Source organism: Fulmarus glacialis, unplaced genomic scaffold (genome assembly GCF_000690835.1).
Source record: "Fulmarus glacialis isolate BGI_N327 unplaced genomic scaffold, ASM69083v1 scaffold16448, whole genome shotgun sequence".
NCBI classification, from domain to species: domain Eukaryota; kingdom Metazoa; phylum Chordata; class Aves; order Procellariiformes; family Procellariidae; genus Fulmarus; species Fulmarus glacialis.
The window spans coordinates 11822-33616 of NW_009230290.1; the positions used below are offsets into that span (position 1 = coordinate 11822).

At 42.5% G+C, this 21795-nt stretch overlaps 1 protein-coding gene across 1 annotated transcript; it reads right to left on the reverse strand.

Moving 5' to 3' along the window:
* Nucleotides 1–920: 920 nt before the first annotated feature.
* LOC104072430 (mucin-13-like) lies at nucleotides 921–19730 on the reverse strand. Its single transcript, XM_009584175.1, has 12 exons — nucleotides 19676–19730; nucleotides 16390–16446; nucleotides 13820–13936; nucleotides 12795–12895; nucleotides 11132–11190; nucleotides 9553–9698; nucleotides 8105–8230; nucleotides 6855–6966; nucleotides 5740–5777; nucleotides 3516–3603; nucleotides 2240–2447; nucleotides 921–971 (listed from the first exon to the last, which is right to left on the reverse strand). Exons 1-12 carry the CDS (start codon nucleotides 19728–19730, stop codon nucleotides 921–923), a joined length of 1158 nt encoding a protein of 385 aa, XP_009582470.1.
* Nucleotides 19731–21795: the final 2065 nt, after the last annotated feature.

Consider the following 21795-nt stretch of genomic DNA (forward strand, 5'->3'; position numbering starts at 1 on the left):
TTTTATATGTATAAGGAAATGTTAATGCTAGTCAATAGATAATTCATAAAATACGGTAAAACATGGATTCTTTTACAGACGCATTTGTTGAGTGCATGTAAGAAATGAAAAATAAAAGGACTTAAGATGATTCAATCAAAATGTAAAGAGCGCAAGAGAAAAAAAAATGCTAACACTTTCCACAGGAGCTGAGAATATAAAATCAACGTAGTTGTGCAAGATGGAGAACAATAGTGTTTGCTTGAAGATATTGTTTCTTGCCATTGTATCGGGAAGGAAGGCTGCATAAAAGGTCAGACAAGTACCATTGTCTCACACAATGCATGTCAGCAGAGATCTGAACTGAATGCTTTCAGATAGGAAATGTTGGGGGGTTAAGAATGGGAAAAAGACTGTATCTGATACAGTAAAGAGAAACAGGTTAGGTTCTCATGAAGAACAGTTTTGATCTCACTTTGATCTGCCCAAAGCCATGCAGGCTGCCTGTAGCTGAAATGGAGTGAGCACAAATACAGGCAAAGCTCTGGGTGCTGACATTTTTCAGCATCACATATATTGCCTGGACCATCTTCCAGAAGAACTGAAAAACAGCAGGGTTAAAATCCTGGTATCTTGTCTACACTCACTCTCTTGCCAATGTACTGGCCTCCCGAAAGAAGTCTAATGTCTACTGGAGCCTGTTAGTCCTTTTAAAAGTCCTCTTCTTCTCCCTACCCTCTGCTTCATTTTTCCCTTATTTCAGAGAGTTGTCCATCATCTCTTTCAAGCAGGGGTATTCCTTTAGAAAATCTTCAGAGAATCAGAGGTTATGGTCTTTGTTGTCTCTTCTGCTGAAGTAACTGCATTGGTGAGAGGCTGTGAAACAATTTGGTCTGACCCATTGTTGCAGTGGTCATCCATCCTTCTACCGCTCTGGTTGCTTAGTATCTGCTCTGCATCCTAAAGTTCTCAGGCTCCCGTGATATTTCGTACTACAGAGAATTTGGACAAGAAAAGAAATAAAGAGTAGCTCTGGGTGAGAAAGCTCCTTTCTCGGAATAGATCAGCACATGGTAGCCCTCTAAGTGACACACTAGCCCTCAAGGAAAAACAAATGTATTTTACAGGCAGATTTTAATCAGTGAAAGTTGACATCTTTGGAAAGTGAGAAATGCCAAAATCCATGTGAATCTGATCAGTCAACTAACTGAATAGATGTTTTTCTTCTCTTAAGTGGCAGCTTTTTAAAAGCAGGTTTTTTTGTTTTTTAAACATCAGGTTTCTGTGTTGCTTCTATCACAGTTTAGGCCTCAATTCTGCAAAACACGTAAGTGTATAACAATTAAACAGATTTTCTTCACTAAACAGGAGTAGTTTCTTGCACCGCAGAGGTGGAGCTAAAATATCATTTAAATGAGTTTTGAATAGACAATGTGCTTCCCATTTACTGGATGCATGCAGAACCCAGCAAATCAATCATATCACAGCGTAGCCCTTATTAAGCCCCTGCTCCCTCCGCAGCTCCCTTGCATAGTTCAAGGATAAAACAGGCAATTTTTTCAGAACAGACTTCCAGCTAATGACGCACTTCTGCTGAACAGGCTCCTCTGGGCTATATCAATGCAAAAGCTGTGCTAGCTTTTTCATGGCACTTTACACATTACCTCTTTGCAATGCTGCAGCAACTGCAGAGGCTCTTGCTGTCAACTAGGCAGTGGCAGAGTGGGTGGGAGGACACCGGCCCTCTGGGCAGCTGAGCCAGCTTAAGCTGACTGTGAATCTTGCATGAGGTTGCAACTGGGAAGTGCCACCGCGGCACCTATTGACACTACAGCTGGCTTAAAAGAAGCACAGGCTGTAACAGCCTGTGATGCTTGCATGTGTGCCTGTGCTGAAGGATGTGTTTGGTCATGCATGTGTGCCTGTGCTGAAGGATGTGTTTGGTCAACACAGACAAATGTCCTACGACACAGCAGACCACTGGGCAGCCAAACTGTTGCTTTGACCCTTACTTTTCACATATCCCTCCGGTGACTCAAGGATGACTACTGGGGCTTTAGTAAGGTCCTCATGAGTGCTGATCTCTGTATTAGGAAATTTTTTTCAGCTGCCACTACAGTTGTTTGGTTGCCTTTATACCACTTTGGCCTTCTAGATCAAGGGAGGATGGACAGAGTGGAGTTAGGTTCCAACAATGTCTGTAGCCCACAACACTACAGTTCAGGAACGCAATTCCTGTAGGCCTGTGTGAAACACTTACCAAATCATCATAATCCCTCTGCAGAAAACGACCTCTATTTGAGGAATGCATCTCATATGGGTTGTTTGGCTGATATCCTGGGTTCGCATGGCCAGAAGTGGTCTGGACTCTGGGGAACATCGTGGTCTGTCTATCATCAGAGATACCTGAGTTGTCATATCTTGGCTTTATCAGGCTCTTCTTCTCTGGATGTTGTTTGTGTTTGGCTCTTCAGAGGAAATGAAAGAACAAAAGAGGTTTTAAAAGACCTTTTAGTGTGCCTTATTTATCGAGTAATTCCAACTTGCTGAGTTGTCGACTCACACCTTATTTTGAATGCTCAGTCCTGTTCTGAAACAGATTTTTCCAGCATACCTATTGCAAAACCCTTGTTATCAATGACAGAGTGCAAAGTTTGGCATCTCTTATCATAGACGGGGCTAAGCTGCTAGGAGAGACAGAGATGGACTTTGGCCTCTTTCAACTAGTTCCTAGAGTGAAGGAGTTTCCTTGACCACCACTAGCTCTAACTGACTATTCAGAGGAAAAAATGAGGCATTCATTAGGCCCAGTTAAGAAAAGTTGCCCTCGTGCCTGCAGCCAAAGCTGGACACTCAAACGATGCATTTGAATTGCCTGTGATCACAAGTCCATACATCGCACACATACTCGGCACCAGCTTGTGCACCTGCTGGCAAGCTATGCCTGCTATGGGTGGTCTTGTAGGCATCTTTACCTGGGCAGCGCTGAGAGCAGAGGCAGAGAAGCTGCTTGAGTGTTTCTATATTTATTGTGTGGAGAGAAGTGAGTATGTGCAATTGGGAATTTGCCAATTTACATGAGGAATAGCAAGCTTTAAAGAGATGCTTGGCTGGAAATGCCACTTGTATTGAGCTGAAAGGAGCATGCCAGGCCTTGAGCTGAAGTGCTAGAAAGGAAAGCTGCATAGGGTCTGAATTTGGGCCACACAGTCTTCTGATATCAGCATTCTTCTCCAGTCTCATCCAGATGCTCTATCAGTACTGGCTAGGGCAGGATTAGGATTAATGGGTCAGGTGTGTATTTTGAAAGACTTGGCTGAAGCTTTCATGGTCAGATTCATAGCAAGAGAATAAATACTTCTGGGTAGAGCAAACAGGCAAAACCAAATTCTAATGGCTACATGACTTAAATGAACTTGTCTGCCCAACTAGGCATGCAACCACATTCACAGCCCTGCCCCTCTCTGAATTACTGCTTAGTTCTCTATGAACATGCAGCAATGCAGCTTCTATTCAATTGTCAGAAATAATCTTACCTTACTGAAACAATAGAGACTGCTGTCACTAAACTCAGGATAATTGCTCCAGACACTGTACCCACTATTATAAGGATGAGTTCACTATCTGGAAAAAAAAACACAAACAAATAAGAAACAGCAATTGAAAACTCACGGTAAATATTGCAAATCAAGTCCTCTTATTAGAAAGACAGAAAGACAGCAAGAAAGACAGAAGGACAGGAAGGAAGGAAGGCAGGCAGGCAGATGCTATTCATTCCCAGGCTCCTGGTGCTGTCTCAGTACAACTGTCTGTGGACACAGAAAGATGTAAATGAAGGAACTGATCTGCATTAAAGACTGTCTCTTCTGGATGGCTATTTTGATCCCAGCTCAGTTTCCTGATCCCATGCACTGAATGGCTTCACACATAGTTGTTCCAGTATAGCTGAGAGATAGGAACAACTCGGAGGGCATAGAGGTTGCTTAAATTAGTATTGCTGCTAAAATATGTAGTTAGGTGTCAAATAGGCTCTTCCCATGCTCTAGGTACACAAGGCACACTGATTTGAGATGTCTATTATGTGGCACTATGAACACTGCATAAATATCCCATATCTGAATAAATGTTTGGCAAGGAAAATTCATTTTCACTGATCTTGCTGCAGAATCAGAATGACTAAAGGAGGAAGACCTGGATTCTGTATATCTTCTTTCAACTGTCAATGGAATTGCCACTAAAATCTAGTCTTAGCTCTGCATAGCCATGGTAAGAAAAAAAAAAACCAAACAGAATTGTGTCCTGCAGGGCATAATTTCAAGATAAGGGCATGAAGAGTAAGACAGTCTCTTGAGCTACCCAACCTTACTGGTGGTACCTACTTGAAGATCCCAGTCTGCCATTTAGTATACTGAATGCCTATACTGGAGATACACAACATGAAACAATCAACTGTGCCATTACCAGCAGAACAATCCAGCACATTTAATCATAGGAGCATAAAGCAAGACAACAGGGAATATAATTTCTCAAAGGAACGTTATGCCAAACACATGTATAAAGTATCCTTGGTTATTGCTCAGCAAACTTTTTACATCAGTACCCACCAAGTGCCATATGGAGAAGATGAGGCTATTAATGGCGTTTATTATTAGCAGGTCCCAAATTCGTGTTTAAATTCACAATGTGTTGATTTTGTGCCAATTTAGCACTTTCATTTGCTTTGTGAAAAAGGCCTTAAAATTCCCAAAACTTTCTCTAGAAAAATATGTACCATGTGATGAAAAATATCCTTCCTGACAAACATTTACATCTGGCAAGATTCTCTGTGCTGCACTACAATTACCGTTAGCCGATCTCCAAAACTTTTAAGCAAAACCAGAAGAAAACCCTTGAAGATCTCATAGCTGCAGACACAGCTTTGTTAGACATGTATAAGTTTAAAAATGCAGCAGTGTGAAACTCCAAAGGGCCACATGAGGATATACCTTTTGCACAAATAAAGCCAAAGGAGTTCTGAGAAGTGAAGAACCATAAGTATTCATTTTTCGACCTGCCTTTGACTGTATTAGATGTTCTCAGTTTAGGCACATGCAAACACTAGAAGGCATGAAGACTGTCCTTTCCTAATCTATACGATGGTGGAAACTGGAGAAGGTGCAGCAAACAGCTGCAAAACTGCCTCAAAAAAGGGGAAAAGCTTTGGAGGGCCAGTCTGGTTAGCTTGTCCAGATGATTACAATTATGGGATAACACACTCAGGGCTATCATCTCTTCACCAGTATAGGATACTAGATACCATGCAGTGCTTGCTTGCAAGGTAAAGCACAAACAAGAACCAGTGGTTGGATATTAAATCAGAAATATTTCAAATGAGAGTAATCCACTGACGTTTTAACAGAGGGAGTGATTAATCACAGGAGAAACTAATCCATTAGTGGTGCTGAGTTCAACATTGTATGTCTTAGATGAGGACTAAACGATTTTCTACCAAATAACCTGTGTTTGACTAAAAACTACTGGGCTTAATGCAGAGGTCATTAGAGGAAATGCTACTGTCTGTCTGAACATGAGTTTCAAGAAAGATTTTTCCCTCCAGGCATTTTTCCCTCTCTCATTTTTTTCTAACATTTTCCTGCTATCAATACAGGATGGTGGCACCACTAAAGGCTACTACTTGTTATTTTTCTTATCTCAGCCAGATTAAACATTACTGGGTATTTTTCCATGCTGTAATTAAAAATCAGAAATTCTTGTACTTACTGTTCTTGCAGTTCTCTCCAGAGTAGCCCACTGGACAACTACATGAGAGAAAAAAGGGTAAAGAAAGAAAAGAAAGATAATGTCATTAAGCAGGTGATCACAAAACAATAGTATATTTCCACCTTTTTCAGCAATTTCTCTGCAAGGTGCATTTATTACAGGTTTCCTCTTTAATGCTCTCTTAATATTGAATTGTTTAGTTTCATTGTTAGAGTAAAACAATCTGAGATTTTCAGCTTGATTGGTGAACTGGACACTCAAAGTTTCAGATTCTCAGCCTGAAAAATGTTAAAAGGGCCTAATTTCTCCAAAGAACTAAGCCCTACACCTCTGAGCCACTTGGAATTGCTGCCCACTGTCTTTATCAAAAGCCTCAATATAAGGTCTATAAAGACAGGCAACTCTTTGTCTTTCCCCATACTAGTTTCGTATATTTAAAATATATTGACTTTATGGTGAGAAGTGTTCAGTGTGTAGCAGCAATAACTACAAAAGCTGATTTAATGGGTATGGGGAGTAAGGTCCCTCTGCTTATCCACGGGAGCAGAGCACAACCAGTCACCTACTCAGCTTCACCAGCAAACACCACTGCTCTGTTCTGATCCTGAGCCGACAGAAATACCCACAGAGGGAAAACCAAGACGAAATAACATAGGTCTGAAAGTTATCAGAAAACAGAGTCCCCACTGACATCAGCAGAAACTTTCCAGGGATTTGAGGCAAGTCTTGCTCTAATGCCTGTTGCTTACCAAACGCTTCAACATACCAGTTCCCATGGCTCAATTACTCTGAGGTAATAGTTTATGTTTTTGTGGGCAACCCACAAAATAAGCATGAAGTAGTTTATCCTCTTCACTGACTCAGAGATGATCTTGGATATCCTTGGCTTTCCTCTGAGGTATTATGAGTGCACACCAATGGCTAATGCCAAGCAGTTAAAATGCCATAACTTGTGTCACCATGGGAATTTGTCCACCTGCTAACCACCTTAGGCACCTCTCTGCTTCACATAGCTGCAGGCTGTTCTTCTAGATTGAGGGTGACCCTGTGTTAGATGTTCTTCTCCCCTATCTTTGGCTAGAACACAGGAATGCAAGAAAAAGCTGAGTACTCACGATACACATTTTTCATCCTTCCTTTCAAAGTTAGGCATGCATTTGCATGTTGGAATTCCTCTTTCATTTACACAGTACTTGTTTTCTTCTGCAGAACAGTCTTGACTGCAATCTGTATTTGCAGAGGGAAAAAATACAGAGTGAATTGAAGATAGCCCCAAAAAAATCAACGTTGGAGAAAGTTCTGCCCCCTATTTTTTTTTATTGCACTGTAAACACACACAACTTTGTTGTGCTCCAAAGCACCAGAATGGCTTTTTTAGGGCTATACCTATGTAGAACAGAACTGAAATACAAAAGCACAAAATTAAAAGTAAATGGTTTTGTTTAAACCATCCAGCTTCATCAGAATGGAAATCTGGCTAGGCTGCATCTCACATAGGCAAGAAATGACCTGCAGTTTGATCTCACAGCAGATGATTTGTATTGCAACTGATCTAAAACTGGATCAGATTTAGACAGGTTAGGGGCCACAAAGGCCTACACTGGATCATATCTCACTGGCCTTTATTGTAGCCAGCTTTCACAATTTTATCATGAGTTTGTTGTTTTTCTTGAAATCTCATATCTTAGATTTTTTTTCTGTAGTGTGAAAATTTTGATTTTCATAAGGAGAAAATAAAGTACATCTCAGGGCTGTGGAGCATAGCTAAAAATATAAACAGAGTATTCATTAAAAGATTCAAAACTAACAAGCAAATAAAACCCCAACAACTAACATTTCCTAAAAATCACATAAATCATTCTTCCCACAAAAACCTGTCTAAAAACAGGTAATGCAATCCTAGAACTACCAACAAGGGACAGAGCTTTAACAGATTGTTGTAGTGCATCATGAGACTTCCAGTTCTGTCAGCGTCCCCATAGCTGCCTCCAGGTAGCATGTAGAATTTATTCCCAAAATATGTCTTAGCAGAGAAGGCTGTGAAGAGAGGATTCAATTTGTTCCCTCCTTTACCTATTTAAGTTTCAATTCTTACCAAGAGTTTAACAATGCTTTTAAAGAGTTGCCCACTCACTGGTTTCAGTGATAATTTTCTCAGGCTTTAGTAGTTTACTCTACTGGAATAGAATTAGGTATGTGTTTAAGTGAAACGTGAGAATGTGTTTCTATGGCTTTCTTAATAAGACACACATTCCTTGATTTTCAGAGGCCAGCACATTTGCAGAGCACCCTTTTCAAAAAGGGACTGAGACAAGGAATAACCAGGTCAGCCTTTCAGGGATAGATAAATTAGCAGGGTTCTTACCTGAACAAGAACGATCATCCCATTCTGTCTTTGAGAAACCACTTTTGCATATGCATTTTGGAAACATATTTTCTTTGCAGTCTGTGGTTTTGGCATCACAATTAAAAGCAGCACAATAGGTTGTACCTTTAAAAGAGAAACAGTCAGGAAGCAAACCAAGTACTAATAATATCATTTCATAGAAAGCAGTGCACTTGCTCAGTAAATCATAAAACAATTATTTCGCAATTCTGAAAAAAGCTTTTAAGTCCTTTTTTTGGGACATCAATACTGCAGGCATTTGGACCAGCCCTTTCTTTTCCCTTGCTCTTTACAAGCTGAGGTCTTGTTTCCATCCCATCTTCTGACCTTCTGTTTCTCAGCCTCCTTACAATGTCTCCAAACCTTCCTGCCCCCCAGTCCATAAAGAGGGAAATTCTACCCATAAGTTCATATTCTGAACACTGACTTTCTGACTCAACTTAAAAACACTATAGAAAAACCCCAACACTATTCCCTTAGGTTTTTCTACAACTGAACTGTGAGGCCCAGATCCCATACAGTTCTACATAGATATAAATGTTTATGAGCATGCAGCTCATTTCATGAACAATATTACTATGCTGTTTGTCCTGTGTGTTGCTCTTTAGATCCGTGTCCCAGTAGTGGCAATGGTTTACAAAGCTCACTGGGTGGCATGCAGTGGAGGGATGTGATTGCACTGGTGCTTTGTGAGCTCTCAGGTTTTTTCTATTTCCCCCTCACATTTAGGACTAGCACACAGGAAATGTCATGGTTGAGGGGGATACAGTCACCTTCAGAGACCAAACTCAGGCTATAAGCCATGAAATGGGCTCCTTTAATTATTAGCTACACCTTTTGCAAAAGCTGATTTCAAAACAGGAGCATATTAAAAAAAAAAAAAAGAGAGAAAAAAAATCCATGTTTTATTTAGAAAATCATTCTCCAAGTATTACACTTTTAGTAACGCAAGACTTTACTGATTTAGACCAATGAATCACTTAGGTCAGTAGCTAATCAATGAGGCTTCATTTCAATTACCATGTTTAATTATGGAAGAAGAAGTCTAACGAGAGTTTCATCCTATTTTGCCAGTAAAATACTGACTTATTCTCAGAAACACAATATATGCCTGTATATATTTTGTCTTGATTTTTCCAGCCACTTAACACTCAGCGGGTTAAAATCAACATGCCATTCTTACTTGGGAATAAGTATTTTGCTTCTTTTCTTTACACAGGAAGTAGAAAGCCTTAATAAGACAAAAAAGCCCAGCACTGAATGGTTGAGTCTTCACAATTATCTAAGATTGAACATTCAGCTCCTTAAAATCAACAAGGCTTATGCTCTGACGGGCTTTGCTGCACACAGAAATGTTCTAATCAGCTTTGAAGACAGGAACCTCTGTTTCTACTGATTATTTACTTCCACAGTAAGGAATTACATACCTCTGTACTGAGAGACATAGGATGAATTTTCTGCTGCATTACTTATTGCAGAACTAACTGTCACGTTGTTTACAGTTGAGTTCTCCATAAACAGGTTTGTCACTGTTACATTCACTGGAAGAGAAGCTCTGCCCTCTTTTAGAGATCTGAAAAGTATAGATAGCATCATTTTAAAGTCTCATATAATCCATATGGATAGCAAGCTAGATGCAAAGACAAGAAAAGATTTCTGCCAAACATCCCTCTCTCCCCTAGCTTCTTTCATCCCACAATGTAGGTAGTTGCTAAGACACCTGAAAATGAGTTCAAGTCTTGCTTAGGAATATATTAATGGCCATGTTTCCAGTTGATCCAGATGTAAATAGGTAGATGGTAAGCAAAGGCTGTTGGATTTAATGCTAACAACATCACTTCTTTCTGTGCTGTTGGCATGCAACTGATGTTTTTTACTGGGCTAACCTCAAGCCAGCTGCAGTGTGGAGGACCTCATCTGTTAGACCCTAACTTTTACATGCTTGCATCAGCCTGTGGTGTCATCTAGGCATGACATGGAGAACCCATCCTGAAGCGTGGTGAGGATAATTCAGTATGTGATCACAATGAATTCAGAAGGGTCTGTTTGCAATGTAGAGGTATCTATGCTTACTTTATGCTAGCTGGGTTGGGTTCAGCTGGACAGCAATCTCCGTGGGGTGAGGTGGAGAACAGCAGTGACTACCCTTTTCTTCAGCTGAACTTCGTGCTGCTGGCATATGCACACAAATACCTTTAAGTGGTAGACTGCCGTAGTGCCTTAAGATGTTACTGTTTGTCATGTGTTTGTCACAACCACCCTGCTGGAAGTTACTGCCCTCACAACTCTGCTACAACAACAGTCTGCTTAACTGCTTAATCCACAGGGTTCGCTGAAAGGGTTTACATTGCTGTGTGTGTGCTAGCATACCAGATTTTGCTTGATGTGAATTAGGAAGCACTCACACAGAAGCTGGCAGAGTTTTGGGGACAGTAACCTGTAACAGAAGGGGATGGGAAGAGAGGGACGTCTTACAGTATCCGCCTACATCAGCAAAGGACCTATGCCCACAGCTACAGTCACCACAGCCCATTCAATAACATCTTTGCTCAGCTTGCCATCAGGAGAGACCAGCAAATGCACAATGAGATGCAGTGAGCTTCTGCAAAGAGGGTGTTTCTTCAATTAAACTGGGACTCCAAGTTGGACCTGTTCATAGGAACCTCAGAGTTAACTGTTACAATTTCAGAGACATGTCAGGTATCACAGGGACTGCTAGTTATAGCACAATGCTATATCCTATATGGTGCTAAAAGTGGGAGATCCACTGTAGAGCTGTCTCAGCTAGCCCTCTTCACAGACACATTGGAAATCCATGGGGTAAAAATGGGGCCAGCATCCCAGAAACTTTAAAAATACAAAAAAGAATGCCCTCATTTAACAGGAGGCATACTGAACTGAACTCATCCCATATCCTTTCTTGAACTGAGTACTCCATAGGGAACAGATTAAAATGGGGTGTGTGGGAAGCACGCACTGTGCAAAAAACCAAACCGGCAAACTTACTGAATTTCCACAATGACAGTCTGTCCAAAGCCTGTTAAATTGCTGAAGGCACCCTTAAACTGTAAAAGATAAATGAGTTGGAGTTAAACACAAGCAAAAACATAGACCAAAATCACATGAAGCACTGAGGCTTCAGCTGTAAAGTTTTAATCCAGAACATGCTACTCTAGGCACAAATAAAGCAAGCTGGTCTGTCACATCCACCATGCAAGGTATTGCAGAAGAGGAGTGGTGGGGTGGTGCTGTAAAACAGGGAATATAGGAGAGCAGTAAAGGGATGGAGAGACACGAGCTGAATGAATGTCAGGCAGTGCCTTAGGGTTGCCTGGTAGGATAGCTACAGATACACCCTTGCAGACTCATCGCTTAGAAGGGCTTCTCTGCGGTACCAACCTACGTACAAGTAGAGGGAAGAAGGAGAAGTAGGCATCCTTACAGATAGCATGTGTCCCTAAGATGCAGTGAAGTGGGATTCTCAAGGATTGATCTTGTGGGGAGAAGCACAGCACTGATGAAAGCACTGGGTGTTGAATGGGGTCAGTAGAAAAGTCACTCCACGTGAAGCAGGGAACAACTGGTGGAGGCAGCTGCCTCCAACTGCCACACAAGCAAGACGCACCATGAGAAAACGATAAGATGCCTAAGTCAACTGAAATGAAAGATAAACTATCCTTCTTTGAAATAAAATAAAAATTATTTTCTATCCTATTTTCACTTTTGCATACTATTACATACCTATTCTAGTGCTGTATATCATGCACTTCTGTAGCCGTGTCATGAAAAAATGTTGGGAAAAAAATTGCAGAAAATATTTTTTAACATTCTGGAGTGGAGGGACAATTTTTGGTTACTTTCTGATAAAACATTCATAGGAAGCAGTATAATAACATGAAGAATTGATAACCATTTTTTATGAATTCGATTAATATTTGGTGAATATTTTTTGATCAGCTGTCTGGTAGAGTTGCATAGCTCTTCTTCCTTACTTCTAGAAAGCAACATAAGCAAATCCACTTGTTTCAACATGGCAGTATAAATTAAACTGGTCATCTTATTTCTCCAGGAAATCCATAACCAGATTTATTCTGTAATCATAGAATGCTCAAAATGTGTAATGTCCATTTCACTAATAACATTAAAATACTAATACTGGTATGCTTTAGGTATTTAGACACAACTGGACAGCCATTCTGAAAAGTTTGTGCTGCGTGGAATCAATAGCCTTCTTTAAAAAAAAAAAAAATTGTTCATTTTTACTCATACCACTGAGTATTACTGAGCCCTCAGCGAACAGCAGAGATCAGAAACTAAATGGGTTGCAAAACTTCGCTCAGCGCGCCATGGTTTCTGGAGAGGGAATGGTGAAAGATAGAGAGCAATTTATGTGAGAACTTCCCAGAATAGAAGTGGCACTAAAAATGCAGATGTTACTTATTTCAGGTACATCACTTCAGCAAGAGCCATGCATGTACTCATCTGAGGGCAAAATTCAAGTCTTTTATGGGTAGGTCTAAACTAGTGTGAAGTGTTCTTTGAAAGAAGTAGATTCCTCAAATGAAACTATTCTAGGCTCCACATTAAACGCAGCATGTATTGCCTCTGTCTGCATGACATTTAGGATAGCATTAAATATACAGAAAAAAAAAAATACATCATCACTCACAAACATTGTTACATTTTGGAACAACTCTTCATACTGCACGGAATTTACAGTTTGAACACTGTAAAATTCTTTCAGTGTGATGACCCCTGGAAATATTTTCCCTGGAATGAGAACAGAGAATATTAATTAATTAAAAAGCATTCAAGTAAGTTGGGTTTCACCTTAGAGTTCTCCAGCCTTCAGAGATGGGGAAATACAATGCAGAAATAAATCAGTGCTATTTTTCATATACTGGAGAAATCAGTGGGGGACAAATGTTTGCTCAATCAATTCAGCCACAATGGGTTACTTGGGAAGCAGGCAGGATCCTGGGCTCAACCAAACTGGCCAGACTATGAAACTGAACAATGTTAAACTGTAAGCATGGCCTGAAGCTAACAAAAGACTTCCATCTGAGGTGTTACAGCATTTAGTGAGAAAATACCTATATTAAGGATTTCACATTTGCAGTCGCAGCCGCTAAGCAGCTAATGTGGTTCACCGTATCTGAGAAAGTGATTCAGTATCTACCTGCTTCTTTAGCCTCACAAGTAAATTTGAGAATCCTGCTTGCTGGCACTTAAATAAGAAGCCCCATTTGTTCACACGCTTGGCCATTAGCAGCATCTCAGAGATGCACTTCAACAGTACTGTGATGAGTGTTTAGCAATAGGGAAAATCAAGCCAGATGTTCAGAGGTCTTCATTTGTTTGGGCCTTTTTAAATCCTGTCCATTAATATTGATGTCAGGTTTACACTTGCATGTTTTCCTGCTTTTCACTCATTTTAATCTCCAGCACTCCTAACAGAGAACTCACCTTCTTTTCCTAGCACATTAACCTCTTTGGCTGTTACTGTTTTGTGAGATAACAATCTAGGTCACTGTAGCAGAGGCTGTCTGCAAAGCAAGGTATTATTCAGCAGTCACTTTCCCAGACTGATTGTTTTCGGTTATAACATGAGAACAAGGGATACGGGAAGAAAAATTCACCTGAGCAGTTATCTGTGAAGTAACTAAAAATATAGATTGCCCTTCTGCAACTCACCTCTGTGACAATCTTCATTGCTATAGTAGAATCCATATCGGCACTGGCAGGTAAAAATGCTATGTAAAGCAATACATTCAGCCAAATTTGTTCCACAAGGGTCTGGGTCGCACAAGTCTGATACAAAGATGGAAGATATTGACGTCAGGATTTCTATGAAATTGCAATAGCCAGTTCATATATAAAGGACTTCATATATTAAATAGTTCATATATACTTCTACTAAAGGAAACTACCAGATATGTTTTATAGAGTATAGATGCAACTAAAGAGCACATGGCTATGTCTTGCTTGCTTAATGTGTGTATAGTAACTGTTTTTCCTACACAATCCAGCAGGATATCTCAGTGAGGACACAGAGTAAGACTGAAATTCGTTATCTGTCATACTGAGCACTCACAATCTAACTCTACTTAATACAACTAAAACCAAACCAAACAAAAAAGGTATATTGAGGGTTGCCAAAATCAGTGACTAAGTTAGAAAAAGGCAGACTACAATAGCCTGCGCGTCTTTAATACTGCACTGGTATGTACTTGCCTTATTATAATACAGTGTCATGGTAGGGTCCTTTACTGCAGACACATTAATAATATGAAGGCAAGCAAGTTAATCATCATAGTATACATACCTCAATAGATATCAGAGTATGCTGCTAAGGAATTTGTTGCAGGGCTTACAGCTGTCACCATAATATGACTAACTATATTAACTGGCCACTATACCAAACTTCTACAGCAGCAAAACTTCGCGGATATGTGCTGACCACTGCCTTCTACTTACTTGCTGGCATTGCTGCTGAAGACGATGCTGTGTTCATTCTTGGAAAAGGGAAAATAACTTAATATGTCAGCTCTGTTAGTGCCTTGGTTATGCTGAGGCCATCAAAGGCAGCATGGTATGATGCCTCAAAACCTTTCCCAATCCTGCTTCTACCTTGCCCTGTACGCTAGCCAGTGCCTTGCCCTTATTTCCTGCAACCTGTTGCTCAGTGTGATTTACCCTGCATGCCTGCCTGTAATATCCCTTCTCTGGCAACCTCTCTCTCCACTTAATGTGCTCTCTCCCTGCAAATTTTCTCTGTCTGAAAGCTCTGCAGGCTTCTCACACCTCTCCCCCAATGCCAAGCTTGTCATTGCTACCCCAAGACCAGGGCAAGGTTCTTGTTTCCATCCTCACAGCATCTTCAGTGTATCCAGAGCATCCTGTGGCTTATGCCTCTGTCCTGAGCTAACCCGGGTCCTCTTCAACTCCAACATGTTTAAACACCTGGAAGACTAGCACTACAGGAAAACTTCCAGCTAATCCTTCCTTGAAAATCAGCCAGTGAGAGGCTAGCCTGGAAACATACACAGCAATAAGAAAGGGAAAACTCTGAGAAAGATGTGATAGGAAATCCAGCAGAAGAAAGAAATTTAGGGAGCAGTAGGACATTAGAATAATCTCAAATATATTTTAAACTTAATTTTTTATAGGGTAATGCTTTGCCTAAAATGGTCACAGTTATACTTTCTCTAAGTAATTATATATTCTGTAAGGATTTTAGAGTATGTATTTCAAATCTATACATAATCTATTAGTTTATAAGTAATTAAAAGTTATATTTCAGTTATATTTCAGTATACATAGGACGGTTAATTACAGTTCTCTTCCAAGTCACCAAATTGTGCTTTTCACCCTGCCTAGTTTCTTTCACTTAACTCCATAGGTATGTTCTCATAGACGAGGTAGAGAATTTCTGTGCAATGAGGAAAAATACAGTAACTCTCTTTCATCCCACAAAAAGTGGAAAGGAAAACACTAAATGAAGTTTCATTGGCTAGAGGGCTCATCTCCAGATACTGTGATTCCAGAGCTCCTACTGAAGCCAAATTCTTGTTCTGGGGGAAGACACCCCAAGCAGAAAGCAACGACGCTTGTAAAATCATCCCCAACACTTCCCCCTTGCAGCAAAGGCCAGCAGAGAAGATTGGAGGGGAGACACAGCATTGACGGGGAATGTCCCCCTGGAATGTCACACTGGGATGACGGCTTGGTCATGTATGGAGGATTCCTCGGCCGGACCGCTCCGTGGCCCTCCAGCCACAGCCCCTAACACTCAGCCCCATGCTGGTGTGTGCCCCGGCTCGGGAGGGACCGCTTTGTAGGCCACGGCCACAGACCCTGGCAATCAGCCCCATACTGGTGCGTGCCCCGGCTCCCTCTCTGCCCATGCTCCAAGCAGCCACAGGAACAATTCCCTGCAGGGCCCGCTCACGGGCTTGCCCTGGGCACCTCGTCTGCCGGGATCCTCTTGCACCCAGGACCGGTGCGGGAGGCAAAGGCACCAAGCAGGAAAAGAGCAGCCTCTTCACATCTTCCCCAACACTTTCCCCTTGCAGCACGGAAAGAGGGAAGAGTGGAGAGGATTCACGGCCTTGATCTGGGCACCTTTGTCTCCCCTGGGAGAGGAACTCGGCAAAACCGGGCAGGGGAACTTGTCCCCGCCTCTGGGGGCTGCAGAGGTCCCTGTGACTGCGTTACTCCAATCTGTCCTCAGAAACGGCTGACCGAGGGCTTTTGCTCCTTACCTGTACTTGTTGGGATTGTCATCGTTGTTGGGGCAGGAGTTGTTGTAGTGCTGTTTTCTGATAAAGGGAAAAGAAGCAAGATGTTAGCACTGCTTAGCGTTGTGTGGAGGAAAAGTCTTGGGGACCTCTGTGTGTGCAGGACAACCTCTGAGCAGGTCAGTGGGGGACCCGCGTGGGGCTGAGCAGCCAAAGCCCTGGGCAGCCTTGCCCTGCCTTTGGGCTCTCCCTGGCCATGAGGCCTGTGTAGTCTCACATGTCCATGGTCCCTTCTCCCCCAGGTCCCAGGGCCTGAGCACATGCCCCACAAAGGAAGTGTATTTCCCCCAGCTCAGCTGCCATCCCTGGCCACTGCTGTCTCAGCCACCGGCACACGTGTGTCTCCCTGCAGGAAAGCTCCCTCACCTGCCCAAGGCAGCACCACACGGCCAACACCGGCTGCCAGAGCAGGCTGAGGGGGGCCATCTGACTGCGTACAGCCAGCACAGCCCCCCACTCCCCCACAGTGGCCTGCTCCCCAGGATCATTTGGGTGAAAGTCTGAGGCAGCCGCTCAGTAGTAGTCGCACTGTTTTTAATTAGATTTACATGACATTGCACTCCATAGTTAACATGTTCAGAGTGACTCTTCAGATTCTGCTCTAGACCTCAGCTAAATCCACAAAAAATACATTCGCTTCAAGATATACATATATAGATATTTTGCAACTATGGAAGATGCTCTTGGGAGAAGCATCATTAAAAACTCTATATGGACTCCTTCAGAGCAGTGGTGGAGGAATGACTGCCTTTGCTAACTCCTTCTCCTATGCTATAACAAATTCAAGTCGACATTGAAAGCAGAGTATTTTTATTCGACGAATGCATATTCTGCTAAATTATCATCAGTGCTATCAAGACCCCCTTTCCAGGACTGCACTTCCATATGGTTATGACAATATACATTGGTTTTTTTATTCTTTTCCTTCCTTGTTATAATTCTTTCTGAATAAAAAGAAACCTGGCTGATACCAGACAATAGTTGAAGAAAATTTTCCTCACATTTTGGTTTTAGCATTACCTGCTACTGTGTTTACTATTCCGAATAAGTATCTATTTATTTTTAGAATGTTTATTTTATATTTAAACTGTGTCATTCTTAACTCTTGATATAAGGAATGTTTTGGGTTTTTTTTGTCTAGAAGTAAAGAGAACAAATAATATAACAGTCTTGCTGATAAATGTGTGATACTGACAAATGGCCATATTATCTAACTTCAATCTGAATTAGTTAATATATGAGTTAGGAATAAACATACTTACTTTGAGTTAATGCCACTGCAATCATAATTTTATCTAAGTCATTAACAGCATGCAGCTGGAAGACTGATGTATTTGTGGCTAAAATCCTTGACAGTAACACACTTTTATAGCTGGTGTATTAAAAAATTATAGCTGGTGTATTAAAAAAAAATTGCATATCTCAACAGACAGTTGAAAAGCAGACCGTGCTTTTCAAGAGCTTTGTAGGGCTTTGAAAATCCAAAATGAGGCAAATTTTATAAACTTTTTTCTTCTGATCAATAAAGCTGACGTAGAAAAGGCACATCAAAAAGACAACGCCTGAAGTAATCCATTAGTCTCCTCTAGGTGAAGGGGAAACATGAGCAATTGTGCCAGTTCTCTGTCAAGTCTTCTGCCTCCACTGGTCACTGAGTCCTATAGGCAGTATTATTTGTTCCCCAGTCAATGTAAAGAAATGTACATTTTCCCTATAACTACGATAATAAGAATCTATGCTGGCCGTAGGCCATGGTTTTGGAGCATCGTTTAGACTGCCTTCTCAAAATGGGTGTTGGGGCAGTAACCTCTTACAGAGCTAGTCCTTAGTCTACATCAACTGTTAGCCTTGTAGAGGCTCTGGCTAACAATTGTTCCCTTTGGCCTCGGGAAGAATCGCGTCTGTGGTGACAGCAGACACATAAGCTGCAATTGAGCCTTGCTGATGGCCTTGTCGAAGGTTACCTGAGCAAAGGTGGCTATTTTATGGCTCTGTCTGCCTAGGACAGAGTGCCTTCCTGTGTAAGGAAACAGGATGTGTTAATAGACTTAGGCGTTTACTACGGAGATAAAGAAATGGATGTTACGACCGAGGTTATGGAATAACAGAGACATCTGGCTGCTCAGCAGGGCAGGGCTTTGCCAGTACTATTCAAACGGACACATCCTGCAAAGCTTTTACAATGTTTGCTTAGAACGAAAAAGGTTTCTGGGCAGGCCCATTCTGATGCAAAGTCTGTTCAAGTAAGTGAAAGACTCACATTGCTTTCAGTAGCTCTTGGGTCAAGATTTTGCACATCTTGCTGTTACCCACAAGCCTCCAAACAGAAAATCAACCAACTGACAATCTTGAAGAATTCTATGCTTACAATTTATAGCTAAAAATTGGTCTGTAGCGTGTTGTAGATGTTGCTGAAAATACCTATGTTCACTCACAGTAGTTAACAGAGACCCACAACCATCTGTCACCAGTTGCAAGCTTAACAGCATCAATGAAGGTCTTAACTTGGCTCATATCTCTGTAACTTTATCTCCATATTAGCTGGGAGTTCCTGGCCTCTCAGAGCTTCAAGTTGCCACAAGAATCTTCATATAGTTCCCTTAACTCTACCTCTGCTAATGCCTTTGCTCCCTCGTATCTGTCACTGAATATCAGGGACAGGCAAGTTTGGGCAGAGGCTCTGGCCCACAACTACGAAGTTTGTCACTATCCCAGAAAAAGTAGTAAGTGGCTTAAGAAATGACACCTGCCCTTCAGTTTGAATAGACCACAGTGCAACCCTCTGCCACCCAAGTTGGTGGTGACGTTCCCATTAACTAATTTCAACAGGAGGGAATGAATGCTCTGCGAGCCAGCTCAGGCAGCACTGCTTTCCAGACTGATTGTTTAAGGAGCCCCTGGCCGGAAGGCCAACAGCAACACTCCTTTCCCTGGGTACTGAGGTGGAACAGTCGCACCTTTTGTGATGACTGTAATAGAGCTTGAATTACCTGAGTTTAGTGTGCAGGTCCTGAAAACTGCTCTTGGAATAGGCTAAATTAGGTTAATCACAAGCACCAGTGATTTTGTTCTGTGAACAAGGAAAACTGTTTGCTTGCAGTGACATTTTTCATCGTTAATTAATCAAAATCTAGACATGCTGAATTATGTATCCAGCCTCTCAGCAGCTGCTGAAAGTACTAAGCAATCCATTCACTGCCACAGAATAGCTGCCTTGATAAATCCCAAAACAGAAGATAGTGTTTCTTACCTTGCAAAAGGCTCAACAGGCAGAGCAACACAACGAGGAATACACAGCGTCTCATTGCCGCTTCTGTTGCTGCTGCTACTTGCTGCTAAACCTAGGAGAAAGTGCTTTTCTCTTCGGGCGTCAGCTCATTTAAGGTCCCAGCCACAGGTAGAGAGTTCAGCCCCGAGCTGACGTCATGGTGGCAAGTGGCAAATGATAGATCCAAGCTGTGTTTTTCTTCCTCCTCAGGCTGGGAGGAGATTCCTGGACCTGCAGTGTTCTTCCTTTATGTCATAAATGCTTGAGACCTGTTGACACAAGGAAGTTACTGCTACTGACAGCACACCAGCTATCCCCTGCGAGCTCTCCATATTGACACCTTCAGTGCAGATTAAATGGAGGGCACTGTATAATCTGTTCCTAAAGTGGAAGAAGCTATCCCATCCCAAGGCATGCTAATTATGCACTTGGAGCCCAGTACCTGGGATCCACATGCTCACTTCTCTTGCCATAAATTACCAGTACAGACAAGCTCTATGCTTCAGACTCCAATTGTCTTTCCTTATAAGCAAAATTTTATGCCAAAGCATTTCTTATTACTCAACAGGGTAAAAACCAACAGACACCTGCATCTTTGACATCAGAGAAACAGGACTGACCTTGGCCCTTCTGGCAGCGATTATGGCTGGTTTGTTTGCTGCCATCTTGTGTGTCTTATGGGCTCACTAAAGTGATGTGGCAAGAGAGGGGGGAGCAGGCAGGACAGCCAGCAGGTGTTTGACTTTATCTGGGTGGCAGCCCTCCTTTCTTGAGAGGAAGCGTGTTTGTGCCGGGGAGACATTTGGAAGCAGGTATGGTCAGGCTGGAGCAGGGAGCTCACAGCAGATCTAGAAATGAGAAATAGCCCAGAAGGCCATGGAGCCGGTAACACAACTGTGACGCAGGGAAAATAGGTGGGAGACAGAGACTTTTTGACATTGCATCCCAAGAAGCCTCTAAAAATTGCTAGACAGAGACCAAGATGGGAAAAAAGGTCTCTGCGGGCAGGATCTGGTTTTCCCAAACCGTCTTATTTTTAGCTGCCTCACCTGCCTGAGTTCTCTAGCTGAACATTGTGTTTGTTCTGCCTTGTGCTCCAGTAAAATGCACTGCTTGAGACCATTAGAAATCAGATGGCCCATGGTGGTTTCCAGTTCCTCCTTTTCAGGCAAAGGTGTCATTTCTTTCACTTCAAAGGTCTGGGTGACCCTGGATCCTGCCACAACTGCCAGTAAAGTCTTTCTGTGAAATAAACACAGGTTATCCCATCATTATCAGACATGGAGAAGAAGGATGAGCAACCCATTGGTGTATCCTCCACAAAGCCACCTCTAACGGCTGCAGAGCTGGTCTCCTCTGGCAAACTCTACTTCCAGCAAGACTGGCAGGTTATGAACACGTTTCCGAATGCGAAGTGACAGCTCTGTGTGTTAAACGCCTCTCCCGTTCCTTCACCTGCTTTTGTTTGATCTGCTGTTTTAAGAACAAGGCATGCAGTCTTGTGTACTAATCTTATATATTCAGAGGGTGGCTCTCCTTGTATGTAGCAGGGTGGGAGAAACCAGAAGTATTACTCAAATCATTCCTGAGCTTAGGGTTGTCCTAAACTTTTAACTTGCACTGAACGAAGAAACATCGGTGGCTTACAGACAGCAAAAATAGTTGTGTGCCTCTCCGCCAGCACGGGGAACTAGTGGCCTTGTCCCTCTGTGCCCTGCCACGCCGAGCCTGAACCGTGGGGTGTTTTGTCTGCATCTTCCTTCGCCCCTCCAGCCCCGAAGCCCCACACCTACTCCCAGCCGCCCCTGGCAGCACCTGCCCTGCGCCATGGCGGCCTGGGACTGGCCCGCAGCTCCTGAGGGAGCCCCGTGGGGGACAGCCTGCGTGGTCACCAAGGTGGTTATGTGGGCTGGGGGAAATCCCAAGCTGTGAGGGGAGGCTGGTTTTGGGGTCTCAAAGTGCTGGTGCCCCCCTCCCAGGGGTTCATTGTCAGGCCTAGGGCCCGGTCATGGGGGCTGCCCCCAGCCTTCCCCAGGGCGGTGGGCCTGCCCAGGGCAGGGGGCAGCACAGCAAGGGATCGGGCCAGGCTAGGGGGTCCCTCA